This window comes from Chelon labrosus, assembly GCF_963514085.1.
Source record: "Chelon labrosus genome assembly, chromosome: 9".
NCBI lineage: Eukaryota > Metazoa > Chordata > Actinopteri > Mugiliformes > Mugilidae > Chelon > Chelon labrosus.
This window is the reverse complement of record NC_140359.1, coordinates 26,455,699-26,473,247: the sequence shown is the minus strand read 5'-3', so window position 1 is coordinate 26,473,247 and position 17,549 is coordinate 26,455,699. Positions and strand designations below refer to the sequence as shown.

The following is a 17,549-nucleotide window of genomic DNA, read 5'->3' as shown; positions in this document are numbered from 1 at the left end:
ATTTTCACAAAATTATGAGGATATATGCCAAATATTGTGTTGTGAGGCTCACAAACATGTACATTTTTGTTTTTCCTTTGGGGAAACAAATCAAAAATCGTTAAGTTACGACTTTTCATGCTTCAAACTCCTGGCACGCTCCGTTCAATAAACATTTTTCCATTTAGAAAGATCTGTCAGGCTAAGAAGAATACCTCCGCAATACTCAGATCCAAGTCACTCACGGTTATGTTCATGCAACTTTAAATAACGACTGCGTTAATCTGGATGTGCTGCCGCTGGAGCAATATACCTGCCATAAATGTTCAGGTTTGGATTGTAATAAAAACAACTCAAAGTAATATTAACAGCTTGGGTATGCTCGGCGAAATGCTAGAGTAGCTCAGAGGAAACACGACTGTAATGCTATTAATGCCATCCCATTTTCTTCTCCTGTGAAAGCATTTAAAGCTCAACATCCCAGATGCATCATAATGCCAGTATTCAAATCAATAGCTCAGGTAAGTAATCACTCAGGAAAGTTATGGAACTCCTTTGTTAGCACATTGCTAGTGTGCATAGTAATCCTGTGCAGACTGTAATACGTAGAAAATAAAAAATAAGTAAATGTATGACACTAACAATAGTCAAAGTTTCTGCAAGGTCCCTTTAACCACGACACCGCAGGTGGTATAAATGTGCAGGTTTGTACATGTGCAGCCTCGATGTGAACGTAACAAAAACTTGCAACTAATTTTAAAGATGAGAACAAAACATCCTCCCCTGTTCTCTCTAGCTTTGGTCAAAAGAAAAGTTACACTACCCTCCTCCTTTTCCTTTGTGCCCATCTTTAGACCTTATATAGAATAGTACATTTTATTTTATTTTACTCCCACCCCCTGGACAAGTCCTCCCATCCACTCCACAACACACTGGTCAGTCTAAGGAGTACCTTCAGTAACAGACTCATCCTTCCTAAATGCACCACAGAACGCCACAGGAGCTCATTCCTGCTTGTGGACATCAAACTTTATAACTATTTTCTATATTACTTTTTATTCTATTTGTATTTGACTCTGTCACCATGCAACTGTCACTTCATGGGAGCAGCAACAGCAACAAAACAATTTCCTTGAAGAATTAATAAAGGATTCTGAAATACATCCCAAAACTGTCACGTCATGACTTCCCACGTTTTCTTTCTGTGTGGCACAAAAACTCCCGGTGCGCTCAGTGCTGCAACATTAAAATAATAACAAAACAAAAAAAAAGGAATACCTCCATAATGCTTAGATCCTAACTAATAATCCAGTACCCACAATGCTTTGCAATGCAGTCCGGGAACACGATGAACATTTATCTTCACACTGTAGCCTGCTCATTGCTGGCAGCACATTTCTACTTAATATTAGTTTCTCTCTCTCCTCTTGGATCGCATTCCTGTCCCCTGTCCAGCACTTGCAAACTTCACTTAACAGCTCAGGCATGATTGTGTTTTAAGATCTACAGCCTCATACCCTCCTAGTGTGTGTGTGTTGGTGTGTGTGTTTGAGTGGGATTAGTGTGTGGCACTCACTTCATGTGACTTTATGGTATTTTTTTTTTGTGTGTCATATCTCGATTATATTCCCACTGGGACTTAAAGTGCGCTGATGGCACATGCAGACACTCAGTGGTGAGTTTATGGAGACCTTATCGCACTTTAATGGTATTTGTTTCAATCTCCAGAGACATCACCATAACATTCTTGCGGGCCTTTAATGCTGTGCTGTGTCTAGCAGTGCTCAATGGTGAGTTCTCACTGACCTTATCGCACTTTTATGGCGTTTTTATGTCCTGCAACAGCCTGTCACTGGTGAGGGGTTTGTTCAACTGGCTTTTAAGTGGTCTCAAAACGGACCGTCCGACATCTCAAGCGCAACGCCGGGATATATTATGGCCACATTACGTAACGCAATTTACGGAATACCCCCGCGGGCCAATTAAGGGATAACGATATTTTGTAACAGTTTCAGTAATCTCCTCGTCCATCCTTGCGTAACGCCGGGGCCCGGGATGTGCCGCGGGAACAGATGCGCAAAGGCTGGCGTATCGGTAATGGATTGTAAACACGGGCTGCCTATAGGCCTCGGCCGCCTCAGATATTATTCTGATGGAGGAGAGCCACCTTCTCTCTCCCCGCCACCTGCAGAATGCGCAAGTCTATAACAGCCCACTGCAGCCCCGTGGCCTCTTGATTTATTGCACTGCACAAAACAGATAGCAGTGGGGCTTCGAGCGCAAACCTTTTGCAGGTTTATGCAGCGGCAGCAGAAACACAGTTTTTATCGGTGAAGGAAAAAAAAAAAAAAGAAGAAGAAGGGGAGGGGGGGGGGCTGGCACATAGAAAAATATGGCCTAGAAATAAATAAGAGACGGTGACAGCCCCCCCTCTCCTCTCCTCTCCTCTCCTCTCCTCTCCCCAACGTATTGATTAAGCGAGATGAAGATGCACAGCAGAAATCCAGCAAGGGTGCTTACCTCCAGCGTTCGTATCTCCTTCTGTGTCAAGTCGTTGGATGTGGCACATTTGGTCCGTAAACCCTCCAAACTGGAAATGCTTATGTCTATCATATTTTGCACCAACTCGCACTGCTGCAAGGCTTTCTGCAAACTAAGATGCTGCTCCTCGCTTTTTGTCATCTCCTCGTTCATAGTTTTGCCAGCAGCGGACGTTATTTTCACCCCCTTTTTCTTTTTTTTTCTTTTTTTCTTGCACTTAAAAATAAATAAATAAATAAATAAATAAATAAAATGGAGAAAAGAAAAGAAAAAAAACAAACACGAGAATCAAATGGTATCAATAATGATTCAGGAGAGAAGCGTGGAGGAGCCCACGGAACGGTGCGCCCTGCGAAAACGCCATGAAACGAGATGCTGTGGGTTCAGAGACGGGGTTTGAGCCGTGAGAGAGTCGACTCCATTGCAAACAACAGTCCTCGTAGTCCCTGCTGTTTCATCAAGGTGTCTCTGGTTGTGGGCTAAATCAAACACGATGTGAAGATACCGAGCGGGACTACGCGGTTCGCCACAGCATCCATTGGGTGCCCCCCCTTTCGTTTCAGATGGATGTTTAAAAAAAAAAAAAAAAAAAAAAAAAGAGAGAGAGAGAGAGAGAGAGAGAGATAGAGAGAGAGAAGGAGGAGGAGGAGGAGGAGAAGAAGAAGCTGCTCAGCGCATCATAAGCGCACGGATCGCGGGGAAGCCTGGCGCTTTTTAAAGGTGCTGATGTGTGGCTTGGATGCAGGTACTCCCTGTCTCCCTTGGCAGCAGCTGCATCCCGGTTCGCTCCCACCACACCGACATGTTTCCTGTCAATCAAACCCACAGCAACAGCATCGCATCGCCCAGGCGCCGCCGCGAGGGGGCAGCTCTCGCGAGATTAGAGCTCTTCACAGGCCTGGATGGAGGAGACCCAACTTCTTATCACAGGCTTAAACCAAAAAGATCTGTTTTCTGTATAGGTTTCTATAAAAGTCTAGACCATCAGTTTATAGAGGCACGCTGTTTTCTTTTTGCTTCATGAACAAAATTGTCTGTTCTCTGCACAGACAGGTGCACAAATAAAGAGAAATAAGTAGAGAGAGATGCACAAGATCTCGAGCTCTGACTGATGATAAAATTCAAAAACAAACACACAACAAGATCAAAACCAACACAAACAAAAGGCAAATACTGCCATCGTGCTTGAATTAAATGGTCTATCTCATAAGGACTCTTCAGAGATGTGCAAAAATAAATCTGGGGGGGGGGGGGGGGGGGTCACAGAGTGATTCCTTACAATTCACTAATCTATAATATTGAGGCCAATGAAGTTGGGAGCTTTTCCCACATGGTGTTGGGTGAAATAATACTCTAAATGCAAGTTAACTGTGTTTTTCTGTATTTAATACAGAAAGGTGCAGGTGCATTGGAATTATTTTGATGCACTGCATGTATAGACAGAAGCATACTTGGTTACAGTAGCATGGAAGAAAAACATTCTCCACTTAACTGAGAATTGGCGGAGAAAAGGTTTGTGCAGCACTGTCTAGATCAGGGCTGTCAAACTCGTTTTAGTTCAGGGGCTGCATACAGCCCAAGTACAAAAGCGTATTAACCTATAAATAACGGCAACTCCAAATGTTTCCCTTTGTTTTAGAGCAAAGAAGTACATTTAGTGTTTACATTTAATGAATTACAAAACAAGTAAGAAGTGCAATTTCTGTATAGTTCTAGGTCTCAGTGTTGTGTTATGTCCACAACTCTTACTAAAACTGTGTGAAACCGAGGAATAGCAGCTACTTTTATTGGGAAAAATTGCAGTTAATGTCTTCAGTTTTTGCACTTTGCAAATTTATCCCGCGGGCCAGATTGGACCCTCTGGCAGGCCTGCTTTTGGCTCGCCAGCCGTATGCTTGACACCTGTGGTCTAGATTATTACAGATGTACTGCAGGTTAGAATCACACATGGACCAGGGTGCAGAGCGATAACGCAGCAGGTTAAAATTAATTATCACACTGTGAGGCCTGCATTAAATTAAGAATTCAAATGTGAAAACTGGAGTAAAGCAAAGTGAAGTACACTTATGACTGGAACAACTGGGCGTTAGTTCTCCAGATTTACGAAAAAACAAAAGGTGTGTGTGCAGAATACCAAGGGCAACACAAGCTTCTATACTTTTATCTTGTACTTACTATGGTTGGATCAGTCGGTGCCATTTCATTTTCTCTGTATCACATGTAGCAGCACTGGTCAGTGGCATAGAAGCTATCAAGACCTGAAGGTATAGACAGAAAAAAAGAGCAGCTCACTCCTTATAATTGCTTCACTTTCACTTATTAAAGACTTTTTCGAGAAATGCGTTTGTAAAGTGGCTAGAAAATATGTACATGTCTTGTATATATTCGTAGTATCTTTCATTTGTTTGTTGTTTACAATTTTGTGTTCCCTCTTCACAGCGTGCCTTACGTCAGCGGGACTCCGCCCACACGCGCGCAACGAGTGACGGTATTGGTTGTACGCGGTGACGTCTGACGCAGATTTTGGTGGCAGAGCGCGGCAAACGGGGCCACGGACAGCGAACGTAGTGCTGCGTACAACTCCGAAAAGTGTTTAGCTCAGCTTTACGCTAAATTAAAAGTTGACAGGATACATGGCTTCGACGAATAAGACGGCGTTACAGGCCAGAAATTTACCATGGTGAGCGCAAAGTTGTTGTTTGTCAAAGAAAACCGACTATAGTTAGTGCTAGCTAGCTTACGTGCCTGTTTTGGATTCAAGCTAGCAGCTCGGTGCACTCAGCTAAGTTAGCATTTTACTTACAAATAACTTAGCGTATGTATTTCACACGAGTAAACGTTTTATTATATACGAACCCCATGATCTTACCTTTAATTCGGCATACTTCTCATCGATATAGTACGTCAAGCATCGCGTTGGTGCGGCTTGACCCAACTGGCTCATGGGAAACGCTGCAGTGTCTGACAGCAGCTAAATGCTTATTGGGTTGACATTGTGTTCATAATAGTCGACATGGTCCAGAAATATACATGCTGAATTGAAAAGTGGCACACAAGAATTGGATTTCTGTACAGTTACTGTAAGGTTATCGCATATGTACCGAAACGTCTTAGTAAAATATTTTAAAGTTGAAAAAAATGTATTGAGTTCGTTTTGTAGTTTTCGTATCGGTTGAACTATTTTATTACCAATCTTACACTTTTATGTACTTCACAATTATGTAGTGAGTCATGTAGTGATTAGAAGTGCCTCATTATTTATTATTTGTCTTACACTTATTATTCACTCCAAGCATCAGTCAAGTGGAAGTGCCTCATTTTGATCACGGTACTGATTCAAAATGTGTTTCTGCTTTATCCAGGGTTGAGAAATACAGACCAGACACGCTTGATGATCTGATCTCACACAAAGATATTCTGAGCACCAGTAAGTATGTGTGGACTGACACGATAAATAGTCCCAAAGCCTCAGACACACAGAATTCAAAACGACATACTCCACTTAATATCACCTCCTTTAATAAACTGATAAACCTGAGCTGTTGTACTGTTAGCATCATAAATATATATCTCTTTTTTTGGGATATTGGTGTCAGGGGTTATTTATTATGTAGTTATTTATTTTAGGTCCGCCATGAACTAAAACCGTGTCCCTGTAGCTTCAAAACATCTTCTTCTTCTTCTGTTTAATGCTGGTTGGGTAGCGTCAAATCTGCCAAAAAGAAAATGAAGAAGAAGAAGTCGACTTCCTCGGCTGTGTGGAAGAAGTTTACTCTGAAAAATGAAGTCAGTCAGACAGAAATTTGTAAATTAAGCCATGTGAATGTTGGGAGAGGTGGTAGTAGGAGATCATCGCTCAATGCTACCAACTTGTTTCGCCACCTACAAAACAAATTACAAATACATCGAGTCCACTATGGCAAAGGCTTCACCGAAACGACAACAAACACTGAACGCTTTACACTTTACTGGACTCTGTCCAGTCACACGGTGCACACATGATCTAAGAGAATATAAGAAAGAGAAGATCAGGACTCAGATCGGCCGATACTGAATATTCAAAGACTGTCTGATTGGGTGACCCTATCTATCTGATGTACAATATTGTCTAACTAACTAAACCAGGTTATTAAAACACTTACTTACTCATCCCAATAACATCATACTTTAGTTTCCTTGCATTTACATCTGCTTTTTTGTCTCTTAAGTCCAGAAGTTTATCAGTGAGGACAAGCTTCCCCACCTCTTGTTCTACGGCCCCCCTGGAACAGGAAAAACATCCACCATCCTCGCTTGTGCCAAGCAGCTCTTCAAGGGCAAGGAGTTCAACGCCATGGTGCTGGAGGTACCGCCACAACTCCTCACTACTAAAATCTAGTTTTATTGAGATTATAGGTGGCTGGTGTCTGATGCGACTAATTGTGTTTTGCAGCTCAACGCTTCAGACGACAGAGGTATCGATGTTGTACGAGGTCCCATTCTGAGTTTTGCCAGCACCAGAACCATCTTCAAGTAAGGGTTTAATAATCTGTCCACGACACCTGATATTCAGAAGTCTGTTCTTTCATTTTATCTGCTTTCATAACTGCAATGAGGGAATCATAACCGGCTCCCTTCTATCCATCCATCTTGTCCTCCAGGAAGGGCTTTAAGTTGGTGATACTGGATGAGGCCGATGCCATGACCCAGGACGCCCAGAATGCACTGCGGCGAGGTGAGCCATCTGTTCTCCGGGGCTTCGCCCACTGTGAGCCCACACGGCTCACTGAGCAGCCAGACTATTTGGCTGCCGGTGAATTACAGTGAATGTGCCTGTAAACCTGGATGTTCATAAACAAATGCATGTTGGAAGTTTTGAGCCGGAGTGAAACTGGCACGTTAAAATGAATCAAGGCTATGTTTCGAGATGAGTTTAGCTTCTGTAGGGACAACATTTGTTGAATTTCAAACTATCTGTCCATTAATTAAATAATTAATCATCCGGTTAACCACTAAATAATAAACAAACTTCCTCTATTCATCATAAAAGTTTAGATTCATGCAACAACAACCACCAACCAACAGACCAACCTCTCCGTAATAGTCTAAACACCGGCTACTTCATTTTTACAAAGCGCTCAACTCATTCAGTCTCAGTATAAGTCATTTCCACACTTCTGTCGACTGAGTTCAGCCTTTCTCTGGCGTTCCTGGCAGCAGGAGCGGCCATAAATGGGGATCAACAGCCCCAGTTTACAAACCTTGTACACATTACTGACACTTAAGCAAAGCTATGATAAATGACGTTGTTGGTTTTTACTTCTGCTCTCATCCCGCTCCGTCTCTGCGTCTCAGTTATCGAGAAGTTCACAGAAAACACTCGATTCTGCCTCATCTGCAACTACCTGTCCAAGATCATCCCGGCGCTGCAGTCCCGCTGCACCAGGTTCCGCTTCGGCCCGCTGTCCCCGGACCAGATGATCCCTCGACTGGAGCACGTGATCAGTCAGGAAAGGTGAGACGTGAACGTGTGAATGCCTTTAAAATAAAATAATGTCTTTAAGATTAGGGAGACCATTTAACAGAACATTAGTTGGCTTTTACATTCTGATTATTTGTGGCAGCATTGACATCAATCCAGATGGAATGAAGGCCATAGTGAACTTATCATCAGGCGACATGAGGCGATCGCTCAACATATTGCAGGTACGACCGAAATCTCCACACGGCCTGATGTTTTTCCTTCATATTGTGTTTTAAAATCAGGGATGTCCCGGTCGGTTTAGGGACTGATCCAAACTGTAACCGACTGCTTTCCGTCCGTGTGATTTCAGAGCACCAGTATGGCGTACGGGAAGGTCACAGAGGACACGGTGTACACCTGCACAGGCCACCCCCGCCGCTCGGACATAGCCAACATCCTCGACTGGTGCCTCAACAAAGACTTCACCACGGCGTACAAACGTATCCTTTCCCCTTAAGAGGAAACTAGGAAGCTATTTCGATCGTGCACATTTCTGTCTCGGGGCTTTGAAAGGCTGTTGAAAATGTGAAACAAAACTCTAGGTCGTGCGGTTCCGTAACACGTTGGTTCACAGAAATCCTGCATCTGAAGACTTTGAAAGGTTTGGCTCTGCATGACATGCTCACTGAGATTCATCTGCTCATACACAGAGGTAAGGCCAACAGTTAACAGTTAAGATAAAACAAAAATGAGGTGCTGAACGACACCTGAGTCTCACTCTCATTTCTGAACAGATGGCCTTGAAATTAATTTGTAATCCTAGAGGTGCAACCTCACAGATATGTAATACTGGGTCATTTTCCTGTATAAACAAATACCAGAGCATAATATTTTAGTTTCATGTGTTTGATTGAGTTTTCTGAGTCATTTTCATGCAGAAATGTCAAAAAATGAGCCAAGGTTAAAGCTAAATTGTCTTTACTTTAGATTAAATATGTATTTTTAATCTTTTGAAGCTTTAAAGCCTTTGTAATTTTAGCCCAGACAAGTATCTGATTTTATTTTCTCTCCTTTCCAGTGGACTTTCCTCCAGCTATCCGACTTAATCTGCTCATCAAGCTAGCCGACATCGAGTAAGCGCAATCCGTCATATTAAGTGATTAGAGTAAGTCATTTTGCTTTTACACTCACCGCGTTGTTGTCGTTGTCGTCCTCTCAAGGCACCGGCTCGCCTCGGGAACCAACGAGAAGATCCAGCTGAGCTCCATGGTTGCAGCTTTCCAGGCCGTGAGGGACATGGTGGTCAGCGAGGCGTCCTAGCGTTAAGAGCGACGGCTGCACCCTGCGATGAAAGTCCCGTCTCCTAGCTGCAAACCACCGCTGCCACCGTGTGAAGAGAAATGTTTTCAGAATCATTTTGCTTCTTGCCGCATTGTTACGTACCAGAAGTGAGCTGACATTTTACTAATCTATTGCCTCTCTAAAAGAGAAATTGGTCCTTGTTAGTTTCGGACAACGTACTCACGATGCCCGAAACTACAGTGCAGCAGTCTCTCACATCAGAATAGAAACTGAGCAAAATGTTTGCAGCTCTAGCCCCGAAAACATAAAAATCAACCCGCTGGGCACTTAAAATAAAAGTATTCACAAAGTATTCCATCCATCCTTGAAGAAATAATAAATCTCAAACATGTAAATGTGTTTTCATGTGTTTAATAAAACTATTGTCTTTCCTATAAGTCCAGTTATTCTCTTATATAAACAATTACAATGTGTAGATACAGTAGCGGTAGTAGTAGTAGTGCATGTGCCGTTTCGTCGTGATTAACACAGGAATTATAAATGCATATACATTTGATATTTACAGAATAAATTAACAGTATAAAACGGTGAAATTCAAGTCACGTGTGAACATAGTTTATGCATCGTATTACAGCAGCAGCAGTGCAATAAATGAGATCCTTATTGTAGGAATGTTGCATCTAAAGTAAATATTACACTAAGAGATGCCTTTCTGCGCTCGCTCGCGTTCAGAGGAGCGCTTTTATTGAGCGATGGACGGACGGACGGACGGACGGTCGCTCCTGGTTTAACTTTCCCACTCCTCTTCGTCGGAGGAGCAGCAGGTCTTGAGGCGTTCCGGGATGTTCCTGTAGGTGAGGTACTCGTGGATCCTCTTGGGGAGGGGCAGCGCTTCGATCTGGTGCGTGGAGATCGAGTGGCGCAGGATGGATCGGCACAGGTGGCACAAGCTGGGCACCGTCCTGGGAGTCCTCCAGAACCTCACGTGGCCGTCCCTGGTTCTGCCAGGAGAGAGAGAGAGAGAGAGATGGTCAGTGTTGGTCCTACGCTGGCAGAGAGGTAGAGAAGCATAATACGCAAGGATACGATGTGAGAGTGAAGGAAGGAGGAAGAAGAGAGAAGGAGAAGGTGGGGGATGAGGAGAAGGATAAGTAGATGGATAAGGAGGAACAGCAGAAGATTGGAAAAAGGAAGATGAAAAGGAGGAGGAAGAGGAGAAAAAAGCAGAGGATGAGGAGAAGTAAATGGGGGAGGACAAAGTAGAAAAAAGGAAGAAAAGGGAAGAGGAAAGGAGGAAGAGAAGTAAATGGGGAAGGAGGAGGAGAAGAAGAAGATGGGGAAGGAGGTAAAGCAGGAATGGGAGGAAGAGGATAAGAAGTAGATGGGAAAGGAGGAAGAGGAGAAGGATTAGAAAAAGGAGAAGGAAGACGGAAAAAGGGAAGAGAAGAAGGAGGAGGAGGAAGATGAAAATGAGAAAGAAGGAAGGGGAAGAGGAGGAGGTGAAGTAGTAGAAGAGTAGAAAAAAGGAAGAGGGAAAAGCAAAAGACGACAAAGAGAAGGAGGAGGAAGAGGAGAAGAAAGCAGAAGAAGACAAAAAGAAGGGGAAGGAGAAGATGGAGTAGGAAAAGGAGGATGAAGATGAAAATGAGAACAAAGGGAGGAGGAAGAGGAGGGGGGGATAATGAGAAAAAGGAGGAGAAGAAGATGGGGAAGGAGGAGAAGAAGAAGTGGCTGGAGAAAGGAGGAATAGTAGAAAAAGACGAGGATGAAGTTGAGGAGGAGGAGGAGGAGAAGAAAGTGGAACTGGCATAAAAGACATCCTCAATAAAATCTGCACCTGTTCCTGATTTATTCACTAACAGTTCTCGACATGACACAAACCTGAGACTCAGAACTAAACAGCAGATGGCAGCAATGAGCTGAAATTAAACTTCTATTTCTCTAAAAGTCTGTTCTTGCCTCCTAAATCATAAAAAAAAAAATAAAACTTCAAACCCAAACAGCCGTACAAAGCCTCCAACATTTTCTAAGACGCACATCCACGTCTACGAGCAGCGAGAGCTCTGCATTCAGATATTAAAAACAGTGGGAGGATTTTTACCCCGTGGCAACTACGCCCCCTTGTGGATGGTAGTTGCAGCAGAGTCCATTAGAGTCTTGGTCCTTCTTTGTCTGCATCACCATCCCTCTCTCTCCGGGCTCCCAGACCCTAAGAGCTCTGCAAAAAAAAACAAACACACAAAACAAGCGACCAGGTCAGAAAACATGCGCTCGGCACTAGACAAACGGTTGCTTTTATGAAAAGAGAACCGAAGAAAACCACTCACCTGTCGTCTGTCACGATGGCCAGGTGTAAACCGTTGGGAGAGAATTGTATTGCTGATATCTGGCTTTGCCCGTAGTCCTCAAAGTAGTCTCTGTGCATAAAAGATAAGAATGACACCGGCACGTAGAGCTACTTTCAGCTGGAAACACCATGTACACAAAAAACGGTGCAGTTTTAGATCGAGGCCGACGTCTTTTTGCAAACTTACACCAGCGTGGCCAGCTTCTCCGCCGTGTACGGGTCCCAGAGGTCGATCCACCAGCTGGAGCCACTGTAGGCGGCGGTGGCGAGCACCGCCCCGTCAGGAGAGAAGTCGCACGAAGACAGGAGGTACAGGGTCTTGTGGGTCCCTCCCGTCAGGTTCCTGATGAACGTGTACGACCGCAGACTCCACAGACAAACCATCTGATGAAGGGGTAAATGAATGAATGCACGGTTAATAGACTGTTTTATTTTTATTATTAATAATATAGATTTTAGGCCCAAAGTCATTCTCGTCCCTGCAGCGGCCGCGACTGCAGAAGTTGCAAACGCTACAAAATCGAGTAATTTGATTCTCTCCGTGATGCACTGGCTCGGTGTCGAGACGAAGGGCATGCCGAGACACATGAGTGAATGTCATCTTGAGGTCTGGTGTTACACAACGCTGAGCCGACAGGTTTTCTTTGCGAATGAGTCAAATTAGAAGTTTGACAGGAGCGAGAAGAGCTCCAAATGTCTCAGAGGGGAAAAGAGCAAAGACGCGAGCCACGCTGCTGGACTTCCTGTCAATCTTAGGACAACTTGGAAGAGTCCTATCCCTGCACGCTCAGGACAAAGACACTGGACCAAACACACCCAAAACCTCTGATGATTAGGAAAGATGAATCTTTTATCGTCATCAGCTCCAAAGAAAACATCAAATCCAAACACAGTTGTGCAACAGAGGAGACAGATCAGCTCTTCTCTTGAACTGGGACATAAAACATGTTCATCTTGCACAATACTGTAATAAAGCTCTGTGTGCTGCTGGCGCCTTCCGCTGTTGCTTCATAAAAATCATAATTCTTCCCATCCTCTTTTACCGTTTGTGTTTTCGGAGTGCGGCCGCTGACACGCTTTAGCAAACAACGCAACTCACTCGGTCAAATCTGCCGATGGACGCGATCATGCTGCAGTCAGATGACACGCTGCAGCAGCTGATCCAGTCTTTATGGCCGGAGAGGACCTGCACCTTTTTACCTGCAACGGACAGAAGAGGAACACACACACGCTTTTATGTTACATAATCACCTCGTAAAGTGGAAGAGAACGCCTGTGTATAAAGGCTTTAACCTGGAACAGAAGGTTTAGTTTGGCTGGAGGTCACAGAGTTTACATGGACGCAATAATAATCAGAGCAGAAGAAAAAAATCATTTGGTCTGATTTGTTTCTCTCTGGTTGGAATAAATTCATTCTTTCTGGGATGAACATCAGGTGACGTTACAAGTCACGAGAACATGGAGATAGCAAGATAACGGGTTATTCATGCAAGTGTGTGTAAAGGTGAACAAGATTTAAAACGTGGATCCGTCTTCGTCATCTGCGTCCACTGAATTGACATTTGGGACATTTCTAACACATTCAATGCTCCACAGAAGGCGACACCACTGTTGGGACTCTCTAAACAGAATAATCAGAAGAATTATAGTCCATGTAAATGTATTCAACGCCTTCAGTCAATATCAGCGCTGAGCAGCACTGAAATCACTTTGCAGAGCTTCGACAGCCGACGTGCACGACACAGGGCGAGGAATTTCAAGGAGTGTTCAGTAACTACCTGACCTTTGCTTAGTCAGTCCGCAGGCTGCAAAGCTTTGCAGATGCGAGCGAGGTTTGGTCCGCAGAGCTACAATTAAGTGCAAGCAACACAGAGCCACGAACACCCTAATTATTGGCCTCATACAAGCCAGTTTGATCTCAAGGAGGCCAGAACGGTGACATAATAACCTTTAAATGAGTACATTATGAAAATATTTATCATTAAACTGTTTTTACAGACAGCTGGGATAGGCTCCAGCAGACCCCGCGACCCGTCACAGGAATAAGCGGGTACAGAAGATGAACTCCAGCTTCCTCCCACCGTCCAAAGACATGCTGGTTAGGTTCATTGGTGATTCTAAACTGGCCGTAGGTGTGAGTGTGAATGGTTGTCTGTCTCTCTGTGTTAGCCCTGAGATAGACTGGAGACCTGTCCAGGGTGTACCCCAGCTGGGATAGGCTCCAGCAGACCCCCGCGACTCTTTTACAGGAACAAGCGATTACAGAAGATGAATTAATGTTTTTACAAAATATTTTATGAACAAAAAGTGGAAAAAAGTGCAATTTTGGCACCTTACTGCCATCTGCTGTTTAGGTTGAGATCGTATCGCTTGCTAGAAAAGCACGTCCGAGTGGAAAAATTGGGTATAGCAGTTATTTTTATTGAAAAATTGCATTTAAAGTCTTCTGTGTAATTTTCACATTTTACAAATTCATCCCAGAATGGACCCTCTGGTGGGCCACGGACCTTATGTTTCAACACCACCGCCCTAAATGTTTAAAGTGATATAAAACTAGAAGTTGTAGTTCTTCTGTCTGAACAGACACTAAATCTAAGAGTTATTACTTTCTACACTGGAGGTAAAAAGGTGCTGCTTCCAGAAACTATTCACCCATAAAACAGCATATTTACTCTACACTGACACAAGTAAACACTTGTCACATCAGCAAGTGCTGCTTGTGAACACCACTCAAAAGCAGTGACAACATTATTCCACTGAACACTGTCATGTTTGCCGAGGGATTAGCAAGTCTGGAGTTCACGCACCTTTGTGAGACAGGTCCCATATTCTCAGAGTCTTGTCCCGAGAAGATGATATGAGCGTGAGCGTCCCGTTTCGAGGGAACACCAGGTCCCTCACGACGCCCTCGTGGCCGTGGAGATCAAACACAGCATCGCCTAAAGATAAATGTTAAACAAGTCAGTGTTATTTCCAAACGAGGCCCACAGAGACACCGTCGTGAGCGATAACAGACGCGTCACCTGTTAGCACGTTCCAGATTTTGATCACCCCGTTCTCCAGGCCTGTGGCCAGGAGCAGGGTGTTGCTCCCTTTCGACTGTCTCTTCGCGGGACGTGCCGCCGCCGCAGCTGATTTCGGAGGTCTGGGCCCGAAGGCGAGTCCCCACACCGGGTGATCGCAGCTGAAGCTCTTATCTCCTCTGTCGGTCTCTCCATTCTGACTGTCTCTGTGGGTGAGAGGAGCATCAAGTACACAGACGCCATAAAAAAATAACTCAAACGTAGGAGGTGTGAAGCTAGGGACTGGACAACGCTGCATTCAAGTGCTTAGAATCACAGCAGATCTAATAAACTGTGATGTGTATGGAAATCTGTGAATTTACTGGTTTCATTGCTTCACTTTTTTTTGAAGAAACCAAGCGGTATCAAACTAGATATGGAATATTTTCAAACTATAGAGCCCATAGCCCTCGTAAACACATTTAGCTGAAAGAAAACAGGAACACAGAAACCCCTTCTGGTGCTATTTAACTCAATATGTCTGCAGAAATCACATGAACAATTAAACTTCATTACATGTACAGCAGTCAAAATTATATATATATTTTCAGGGGTTTGTTTTAGACGGTGCAGACACATAGATAGATATTAAAGATATAAATGATTCCTTATTTTTTTTAACAAGGTTGCACATTTACCTTTGACCTACTGAGTATTTAAGTGTGTTTTTGTTTGTTTTTTTAAATTTTATCTACGCTTGTAAATGCTTTGAATCTCAATAAGTAATAATAATAATAATAATAATAATAATTATTCAGAAAATGGTACTTTTATTAGGCTACTGTTTTTCAAGATTAAAGATTCAAATATTTTTATTGTCAGTTGTCTATTTTTTCGGGACATGAAGAAAAATGCTGTACAGCTGTTTCTCTCTCATCATAACTATATATATAATAAAATATAATATATAAAATCGAGCTATTATGTAAATCAGAAGGTGTAATTATGTGTCAGCATCAGCAGCTGGAATGTCCGAGTCACGCCTGAACGCATCGCGCCGTGGATTAAATGTACAGGTGCACCTACTCGGAGTCCAGGGGCCAGGCGACCACCCAGACGATGCCGTGTCCCATCGACCAGGCGAACCAGGCTCCGTCCGGGGAGAAGTCCACGCTCCACGTCTCGCACCCAGCCCGCTCCAGGAGGGACGGGGGCCGGCGGGTCTTCAGCTCCAGGAGGAGAGCCGGGTCGGACGCTGCGGGAGGATGGAAACACGGAATGAAGTCAGCGTTTGACGGATTCATCCCCTCTCTCTCTCAACCGTTAACATCCAACCGCTTTCCCTCCTCCAACGGTTTATTATCAAGACGTTTAACCCCGCGAGGACCGCTGCCGTGGTAACGCAGCGTTGCGATGACAACCGGAGCGAACCCCGGATATACATGATAGTAATTCATAAATATAGGACTTACACGTCGGCTGCAGCTCCTCGGGGTTGTTTTCCGTGGAGCACATCGTCGCATTCTTCGCTTTTTTTTTTTTTTTTTTTTTACGCCCGTCTTCCTGAGTTCGTGTTCCCAGTTTCACCGCAGGCGTCCATTTAAACCGAGGGCAGGGTCGCGTCGCTGTGGACGGAGACGGAGCTGACAAGTCACTTGTGCGTGAGATAACGTGTTCGCTATGTGAAATATGTGCAAAGTGAGAAACCAACGCGTTTCAGCTGGCTTCCTGTTGTCTGAGTCACCGTGTTCTATTGGGTACGGCTGTTACTCAACGTAGTCACGTTCTTCTTTTATTACGTAACCGTAAAGCCTTGGCCACGCCCCCCTTCATGAGATTAAATAGTGTGCATGCAGCAAGCGTGTTATCTAGCTAAAGATACTGGTTTGTTTTTAACTTTTCTTTCTTTTTTATTCGATTTAAATGTGAAAATAATACCATAATAATAATAAGCTAATGGTTTTCACATTGATTTTCAACATTCAAGTCCTGACAGTAGACAAAGAGACCCCGACAGGTGAAATTAAACAGAAATATTACGCTTTTGTGTTTGTTTATTCAAGAAAATGAATCATTTGTTCATATCTGTCAGTTGCAAAAGTAGGTGAACCATTATTTTCAGTATCGGCAACTTTCCAGTAACTGCTGGAAAGTCATCTACAGCAGCTTGGAGGATTTTTAGCCCACTCCTCAAGACAGAACCGCTTCAGTTCTGAGATGTTGGTGGGTTTTCCTCACATGAACCCTTTGCTTCAGGTCCTTCCACAACATTTCTGTTGGATTAAGGTCAGGACTTCGACTTGGCCGTTCCCAAACATTCATTTTATTCTTCTTTAACCTCCCAACCGTTCTTGTAGCTCGTTGCTGGTGTCCTGACATGTTCACTGGTGTAATTCACAATTCATTGGTCCATCGTCCTAGTCCAGATGCGGGCAAAGCAGGGCCAAACCAGGATATCACCACTCCCATGTTTCGTGGAGGGATGAGGTTCTGAAGCTGGAATGCATTCATTGTTGTTTCATCTCTGAACAACTATTCTACTGTGGTTTCATGCGTCCACAAAACATTTTCCCAGTAGTCTCGTCTAGTCTTTGTCCACGTGATGTTTTCCATCACACCATGGTTGTTTATTGTTCTCCTGATGGTGGATTCATGAACATTAACATCAGCCAATATGTGAGAGAGGCCTTTAGCTGCTTAGAAGTTCCCCTGGGTTCCTTTGGGACCTCTCAGACTATTTTGGAATGATCTTTGTTGGTGGACCATTCCTGTGGAGGGTAACGGCCATTTTAAATCTCCTCCATTTGTTCATAATCTGTCGATTCTAATCCTCTATCATTGTGCGAGAGGCGTGGTACACCAGTCTAGGACAGGGCTAGCACACACAGAGAGAAACAACCATTCACACCTGCAGCCAACTAAGACTCATGTTAAG

General features: G+C 43.8%; 3 protein-coding genes across 4 annotated transcripts in view; 1 reads left to right on the top strand and 2 right to left on the bottom strand.

The window, feature by feature from the left end:
- ksr2 (kinase suppressor of ras 2) overlaps positions 1 to 2,673 on the bottom strand; it is a gene marked incomplete at both ends in the record, with an annotated part of 106,430 nt that extends 103,757 nt beyond the window's left edge. Inside the window, one exon of the mRNA XM_084550715.1 lies at positions 2,500 to 2,673. Within this exon, the coding sequence (XP_084406841.1) occupies positions 2,500 to 2,673 (174 nt within the window). The remainder of the gene's footprint in view (positions 1 to 2,499) is intronic.
- A 2,259-nt stretch (positions 2,674 to 4,932) lies between these two features.
- rfc5 (replication factor C (activator 1) 5) lies at positions 4,933 to 9,513 on the top strand. The gene is made up of 11 exons (XM_084550718.1): positions 4,933 to 5,200; positions 5,883 to 5,947; positions 6,729 to 6,865; positions 6,953 to 7,032; positions 7,161 to 7,234; positions 7,855 to 8,014; positions 8,124 to 8,205; positions 8,334 to 8,463; positions 8,598 to 8,675; positions 9,042 to 9,096; positions 9,184 to 9,513. Exons 1-11 carry the CDS (start codon positions 5,154 to 5,156, stop codon positions 9,281 to 9,283), a joined length of 1,008 nt encoding a protein of 335 aa, XP_084406844.1. The 5' UTR covers positions 4,933 to 5,153; the 3' UTR covers positions 9,284 to 9,513.
- A 147-nt stretch (positions 9,514 to 9,660) lies between these two features.
- On the bottom strand, positions 9,661 to 16,439 carry wsb2 (WD repeat and SOCS box containing 2). 2 transcript variants are annotated; one of them, XR_014699210.1, is made up of 10 exons: positions 16,087 to 16,439; positions 15,701 to 15,869; positions 14,636 to 14,841; positions 14,420 to 14,551; positions 12,712 to 12,812; positions 11,800 to 11,996; positions 11,593 to 11,682; positions 11,367 to 11,483; positions 9,985 to 10,266; positions 9,661 to 9,954 (listed from the first exon to the last, which is right to left on the bottom strand). XR_014699210.1 is itself a non-coding variant. In XM_084550716.1 (9 exons), exons 1-9 carry the CDS (start codon positions 16,127 to 16,129, stop codon positions 10,053 to 10,055), a joined length of 1,269 nt encoding a protein of 422 aa, XP_084406842.1. In that variant the 5' UTR covers positions 16,130 to 16,439; the 3' UTR covers positions 9,661 to 10,052. The 2 variants fall into 2 exon arrangements, 1 of the variants encoding a protein (XP_084406842.1); XM_084550716.1 differs by having other exon boundaries at positions 9,661 to 10,266.
- Positions 16,440 to 17,549: the final 1,110 nt, after the last annotated feature.